The sequence below is a fragment of the Macrosteles quadrilineatus genome, unplaced genomic scaffold (assembly GCF_028750875.1).
Source record: "Macrosteles quadrilineatus isolate MER2022 unplaced genomic scaffold, UCM_ALF_1.0 Scaffold_7__1_contigs__length_78375512, whole genome shotgun sequence".
NCBI classification, from domain to species: domain Eukaryota; kingdom Metazoa; phylum Arthropoda; class Insecta; order Hemiptera; family Cicadellidae; genus Macrosteles; species Macrosteles quadrilineatus.
Genome location: NW_026542600.1, coordinates 26750395 through 26758235, shown reverse-complemented (window position 1 = coordinate 26758235; position 7841 = coordinate 26750395). Strand labels below are relative to the sequence as shown.

Below are 7841 nucleotides of genomic sequence, written 5' to 3'. Positions count from 1 at the left end.
CGGCCACGGCTCAGACAGCTTAATTCAACTGCCAACTGTAACAGGCATGTGTGCAGCTGTTTCAGGACTGAGCTGGAGACGATGAGGGGTTCAACTCTGAAAGGGTCCAGTTTCGGACATTGGTAGGCGTAGTGAGCGGGTTACAGTTCGGCTGCCAAACTGCAAAATTTTTGTTTTGTTGATTAGTTAAAATGGCTGAAGGAAAACAAACGGAAACACTACCCCAGGTACCTGCTCAAGCGGGGAATCTTACTTCTCCTTTTTGGGCGACTTGCTCATGGATTCTGGGGAGGGCAACTCTCAGCTATCTAATGTTTTTGTGCAGAACACCGCAATGGAGACGGAGCCTGGGGAGATTGTGAATACGCCAGAGATCATCTCAAGGAGCTCACTGACAATGAGAACTCCACCCAAATCATCGACTGATGTCCTTGAGCTCTGTCATAGGTTAGACGCAGACCAAAACAAGCAGCTAGACACCAGCAATGTCGGTGATACCTCGTCTCTGACGGACGCTTCGTCCGATTCAGAGATTGTTTTCACTGCTATGACCAGAACTTAACATAGATTGTTTGTGTAGTAGAAGTCATTATAGTTTCATATATGAACAGTCATAATTATTAGTAACGGAAGAGTTATTATGTTTTGCGGGGTGGCTGCACTGTGCACTGAGCCCTGAAGTGGGATGATTCGTCACGGCTCCTTCTTCTATGTCCACCAACGAACGTAAGTGGTTCTCTTGCTATATCGTCCACTTTTCTAGCGTAACGTTAGGTTACGACATTTTGGCGCAGTCGGTAATAAACCTTTTTATCATAGTTAGGGTAGTACGCGATAACAGTTGTTGTTTTAGTGCGTATTATAGTTGAGATGATTAAAAATGGCGAGTATTAGTGTTGGCAGGATTTCTGAATTTAATCCAAGTGAGGAGGACATTGTGCCCTATTTGTTGCGCCTGAAACATTTTTTCAAAGCGAACAATGTCAAGAAGGAGAACGAGGTGTCGGTTTTAATTACAGTTATTGGTCCCAGGGTTTTATCGGTCCTATCCGATTTATTATCACCGGTAGAGGTAGATTCTAAGACCTATGATGAACTTGCAGCGTTGTTGAAATTACATTATGCGCCCAAGAAGTTGGTTGTGGCGGAGCGATATGTATTCTACTCTCGTGTGCAAAAGCCGGGCGAAAGCATAGCGGAGTTTGTGGTTTCAATAAAACATTTGGCTAGTTCGTGCAAATTTGGTACCGGTACCTTTTTGAAAGACGCTTTGAGGGACAAAGTGATTTCCGGCATTTCTAATGAAACTATCCGGCAGAAATTGTTGTCGGAGGAATTGGACTTTGACGAAGCTTATGCGTCAGCGCTCAGGCTGGAACAGGCCGAATCGCAGTCAAGCCTATTTGTGCAACCTCGTGGGGACATTGCGAAAATCAATGTGAAAAGTCAAAATAGGCCTAAAACTTTCATGCATAGGAGTAGTGAAAATCAAAATTCTAGAAACTCTTGCTGGAGGTGTGGTTCTGCGGGTCATTGGCCTAGTGCGTGTGCGTTCGCCAGTTACAAGTGTCACGGTTGTCAGAGAGTAGGTCATCTCAAGAAAGTGTGTAAAGCCAAGAAATCTTCTAGTTTCCATGGTAAAAAGTCGACATCTAGGATGGGGGTCCATCAAGTGGAGGAAGAGGTAGGCCTAGGCCTAGAAGTTCCAATGGCAGAGATAGGTCTGTACAACCTTAAATCAGGATCAGACAACGGCTATAAGGTAGGCCTAGTGGCTAATGATGTATATTTAGAAATGATTCTAGATACAGGCAGTGCCTTGACTATATGTCCTTCTGAGATATTTTATGAAAAATTTTCTAACCTCAAACTTAGGCCAGCAAATGTGAAACTTACTACTTATTCAGGTCATGATGTACCTGTTCTGGGACAAGTGAATGTCAATGTTAAATATAATAATCAGCAGGCGAGTTTGCCTTTGACAGTAGTTAGTTTAGAAAGTAAGAGTCAGCCGATTCTGTTGGGGCGAAACTGGTTAGGCCAGTTGAGGTTAGATTGGCAAAATGTGTTTTCATGTAAAGCCACTGTGGATCACAGTTCTAATTTAGACATTGCTAAATTGAAGAGTAAATTTAAGTCAGTTTTTCAGCCTGGAACGGGCGAAATTAAGGGTGTTAAGGCTCAAATTGTCTTAAAGGAGGGGACAGTCCCTAAGTTTTGTAAGGCGAGACCAGTGCCTTTTGCGTTAAGGGAGAAAGTTGAGAGTGAGTTGGACCGCATGGTTCAAGAGGATGTTGCATACAGAGTTACTAATTCACAGTGGAGCACTCCACTTGTGGTTGTCCCTAAGCCTAATGGTGTTAGGCTTTGTGCCGATTATAAGATTACTCTTAATCAGTGTATTGAAATGGAACATTATCCGCTTCCTCAGGCTCAAGATATTTTTGCAACTCTTGGCGGTTGCTCAGTTTTTAGCTGCCTTGATCTTTCAAATGCGTATCAGCAATTGGCGGTAGCGGATGAATCGCAACCTCTGTTGACCCTAGCTACCCATAAGGGTCTGTATCGTTTAAAAAGGCTACCATATGGTTTGTCTTCAGCTCCTGCAATTTTTCAGTCAGCCATCGACCAAATTTTAACAGGTCTTCCAGGAACGGTGGCGTACTTAGATGACGTCTTAGTGGCGGCTCGCTCTAAGGAAGAGGGGCTTGCCCGTCTGGCGCAGGTGCTGCAACGCCTTGATGAGTCAGCTGCAGTTCTATCTCATCTCATCGATGGTCAGGAAAGGCCAATAGCCTTCGCATCGAAAACGCTAAGTTCCAGTGAACGGAATTATTCTCAGTTACATCGGGAGGCTCTGGCTTTGATCTTTGGAGTCAAAAAGTTTCATAAGTATATATATGGAAGACACTGTATTCTACAGTCTGATCATCAGCCGTTGACGGCTATTTTTGGCTCTAAAAAGGGCGTTCCTAGTATGGCGGCAGCTAGGCTGCAGAGATGGGCCTTGATTCTATCAGCATATGATTTGGAGGTTAGGTACCGGAAGGGAGTGGATGTCCCTCACGCTGATGCGTTGTCTAGGTTACCCTTAGCAGAAGCGGAACCTATAGAGCTGGATGCTAATTTTGTTTCACATGTAGATATGTGTACAGAAGTGATGAACAATTTCTGTGTTGTCAAGGACATTGCACCTATTACTGCCTTGCATATAGGTAAAATGACGGATAAGGATCCGATTCTTTCGAAGGTCCGAGATTTTGTGATGTACGGCTGGACGAGCTCGGTTGAGCCGGAACTAGCTATTTTTCTAAGGAAGAAGGACGAGTTGTCCGTGGAACAAGGTTGTTTGCTGTGGGGTTCTCGTGTAGTGATTCCAAAGAAACTGTATTCATCTGTGCTTCAAATGTTGCATGATCAACACCCGGGAGTTACACGCATGAAGATGCTGGCGAGAAGTTATGTCTGGTGGCCAGGCATGGAGAAGTCGATTGAAGACGTGGTGGCCTCTTGTTCTGCGTGTCAGTTAACTAGGAATTCGATACCTAAAGTACCGTTGCAGCAATGGCCTACAACATCAACCCGATGGCAGAGGATACACATTGACTTTGCGGAGGATCCAGAGTCGAGACAGCAACTTTTAGTTTTGATTGACACATACTCTAAATGGTTAGAGGTATTTATCATGAGTTCCATGAATTCTTCCAAGGTTATTGAGAAACTCCGTACCTTGTTTTCATCGTATGGATTGCCTGTCGAACTGGTGTCGGACAACGGAAGATCTTTTACTAGTCAAGAGTTCAAAACCTTTTTGCATAACAACAATGTGAAGTTCACATTAACTCCCCCGTATCATGCGGCTTCAAATGGATCTGCGGAGAGAAGTGTTCAGGAGGTCAAGAAAAACCTTTTGCGTCAAGTGATTGAGGAACATCAGCGTTCTCAGCGTACCACTCTTCAAATGAAATTAGATAATTTCTTGTTTGCGTACCGCAACACTCCAAATACAGTTACTGGCTTAACTCCTGCAGAAATGTTCCTGTCTTGGAAGCCTCGTACTCAGTTGGTTATGTTAAAACCCAATCTCCAGTCATCCATTGATCAAAAACACAGGGAACAAAAAGATGCAGCTGATAGGCTTAGGGGAAGAAGCAGATTTTTCTCAGAAGGTCAGGCAGTCTATGTCAAAACTGTCCGAAATGAAAAGATATCTTGGGTTCCTGGCAAAATAATTCTAAAGAGAAGTCCGGTCACCTATCTGGTGAGTGTTATTGGTGGAAAACCCCGATTTTGTCATGCGGATCACTTGAGAGCTCGGTATGCAGAAGAGGAGGAGATTTTTGTATCACCCAAGGATCCCGTTGTATCACCCCAAGTACCCAAGAATTCACCCCCGCCGGAGGATCGACCAACTAGTCCCATGATGATGTCACCTGTACCTAGGCCTACTACCAGTCCCAGGGAGAGCCTAGGGCAAGCCCAGCCTCAGCCAACTCCTGCGTCGCCGCTAGCACAGTGCAGCCCACCACCCTCGCTGAGGAAGTCTGCACGGACTGTGCGAAAGCCTCACAGGCTGGACTTGTAAAATTAGTAATGAATAATGGGAAGAAGAAATTTTGGTTGCATTTTATTGAAAGTGAATTTATTTTATTTTGAAAGTTGAGTTAATTTTGAATTTATGATATTGACTTTTTTTTATGGGGAAGACGAGTGTAGTAGAAGTCATTATAGTTTCATATATGAACAGTCATAATTATTAGTAACGGAAGATTTATTATGTTTTGCGGGGTGGCTGCACTGTGCACTGAGCCCTGAAGTGGGATGATTCGTCACAGCTCCTTCTTCTATGTCCACCAACGAACGTAAGTGGTTCTCTTGCTATATCGTCCACTTTTCTAGCGTAACGTTAGGTTACGACAGTTTGTTAAAGAAAGGAAAACGGAACAAGGCAGGTGGATCCCCAACAAACAATGGAGAAAGAGGAAGCGAGTCCTTCGGTTCGTCAGGTTATGGTACTGGTGTTTCACCATTGTGCAGATCCGGACCCGATGGGTACCCAGGGTCCCCAGTGTTTGTCCAGTTAGAACAGCAAAATCCTGGTGTGACGACCAGAGATTGGCGTGTCAAGCAAGAAGATTGGTGAGGTGGGAAGAAGAAGAATGATCACCATCAGATACTTGTTCTCGCCATTGATGAAATTAATGCACAGGTTCAAAACCGTGGCTGGATCATCTACCTGGGCCTGGGTGAAGTGCAGCTCAGAATTATCTCAGGTGCCCCCTCTGATGACCCAGGTCCTACAGGCGAACCTACAACACAGTAAGGCTACCACGGCCGTGTTCTGTCTGAGCATGATTAAGCAGTCCTTAGATTTTGCATCGATTCAGGAACACTGGGTCAATAATTTTAGAACTGAGGGGATGGGTACCACTAGGGGTTATATCATTTCCGTGTCTGTTCCACACCCTAGAACTTGCATTTGGGTTAAAGATGGGCTAAAATTTAATCCAGTTTTAGAGCTTTGTTAAAGGGACATTATAGTAGCTAAGACTGTCTGTGCTAAATCCAACATAAAATTGCTGCTGGCCTCTGTTTACATGCCACACGAGGGACAATTCCCATCGGCTGAGGTCATACGACTGATCGACCTCGCAAAGGAGTCCAGAGCTAAACTAGTGATAGGCGACTCCCTAGTGGTCTCCTTATAGCTAATGTAGGCTTTAGAACCCGCACTTTTCTAAGCAGGATAGGTCAATATGTTATTGATCTTACCCTGTGTTCAGCTGGTATGGCTAATAGGATTTCTGACTGGTCAGTGTCTCTCGAGGCATCCCTGTCTGATCAAAAGCACATTGTTTTCATGGATAGGGAATTTTTGCAATGACAAAGATAAATATTTTTATCTTTAGATTGTTTCAACTGATCTTTATGAAACTTGGTATGTATGTTAAGGTAGAAGAGACCCCATCCATGTTAGAATACAAATGTATCTTGATCCAATTCAAAATTATGGCCATTTAAATTACTAAAAAATAACAGATTTTATTAAAGAATGTCAAGAACACTTTTATTTTGCATTTCAAATACATCAAGTTAAAAAAAGATTGAATTACAATTAAGTGAAATATCACGATTTTTAGTTGTAGGCCTACAATAAGGCAACCCTGACTAGCTTAGCCTTATTCTACACCATTTTACAACTAAAACTAAACAAAGCAAACCAGACTAGCTTAGCCCCATTCCACCTCTTTTTACAACAAAAAATCATGATATTTCAGTTATTTTGGATTCAATCTTTTTTAACTTGGTGTCGTTGTATAGAGCACTTAAAATAAAAGTGTTTTAGGCATTTTTTCATAAAATCAGCCATTGTTTGTAATTTACATTTAAAAATTTGAATTAGACCAAGATAATAATTTTTCTCACCTGGGTCGCTTCTACTTTTACATACATACTAAGTTACATAAAGATCGGTTGGAAAAATCCAAAGATAAAAATGTTTATGTAAAAAGATACAAAATCGTGGATATCTGGTTAACAAAGTGATTTTGGGAAAAGTTTTATTCTCAGTTTTCTTTTTATTTCGACCAAAGGAATCACTACGTAAATTATGTCCCTACGGTACCCTTTTGTTTTACCTCAACAGTATGTATCCAAGCTTCATAATAATGATTGGTTGAAAAAAATCAAAGATAGCGATTTTGGAAAAAATGTTATTCTTTATTAATACGTTTTTATTAGCTCGCTTTCTTGTCAGTTCGGTACAAATTTTTCAATCGATTTTAAACTATCTTTCCGATGAGCTAGAGACTTGAAACTTGAAACATAGCTCACAAATGGATAAATTGAAAATGCAATATTAAATAATTTGTATTTTCATATTTCCCATGAGCTACGCCCCATGGGCTTCCAAATTTTTTATGTTTAGATTTTGGAAGAATGTAAATAGTCAATTATATTAATTGACGTCAGCTGTTAATAATTTAATTTGACAGTTTGTTCAAAGAGCAGGTTCTGATCCCGAGAGATTATAAAAATATAAACAAACATTTCAAAGTAAAGATCAAACATCTGATTATAGATAAAAAGGTTTTGGTTATGTATTAACATACCATAAATATAGATTTAACATACTTACACATTGAAGACTAAAAAGTAGAAAATGGTTTATAAATAACAACTTTTTTTAAATACTACGTTTTTATAAATTATTTTCTCTTTATTTTGACCCATTAAACCATTTCCCAGAGTTTGGCTGTTTACTTATGGGACACCCTGTATATACAGTAGAACCTTGATAACAAAGACTCTCATGGTAAATATTAAATAAGACTTGCTTCTAAGTTATCAGGGTTGGCTTCTTATCCATCCAAGGTGACTTGTTATCGAGGTTCCACTGTATATGATTTTGAACAAATGATGTTTTTGACCTTTGGGGACATAAACATTAAAAAGTAAATGAATTGTCTGTCTAGCTCTTGCACAGAAGATTCTATTGAGGTTGTGACCTATGGTATAATGGCTTATTCCCTAAGTTAAATTTGCTAATACTCCCTACAATGGAAATTTTGCTAAAATGATATTAGTTGTATTAAGCCAACGTAGTTAGGTGAATGTTGATGACAATTACCGATTTATATTGTAAACGCTAAATCTTTTACGGAAAGTAAATAAAGATACGTCTTATAACACTTAAAAGTGTAATTTTAAGTGTTATAAGACGTATCTTTATTTACTTTCAGTAAATTTAATAACAGGTACAATGCTGATCAAGAAGTTATTAAATCTTTTACCAATCCGAACTGTTATTATTGAAAACTGTAGCAAATTTTAAGTTACTG

At 40.6% G+C, this 7841-nt stretch overlaps 1 protein-coding gene across 1 annotated transcript; it reads left to right on the top strand.

Moving 5' to 3' along the window:
- Positions 1-880: 880 nt before the first annotated feature.
- On the top strand, positions 881-4585 carry LOC128998878 (uncharacterized protein K02A2.6-like). Its single transcript, XM_054425234.1, has one exon. It carries the CDS (start codon positions 881-883, stop codon positions 4583-4585), a length of 3705 nt encoding a protein of 1234 aa, XP_054281209.1.
- The last annotated feature ends 3256 nt before the right edge of the window (positions 4586-7841 follow it).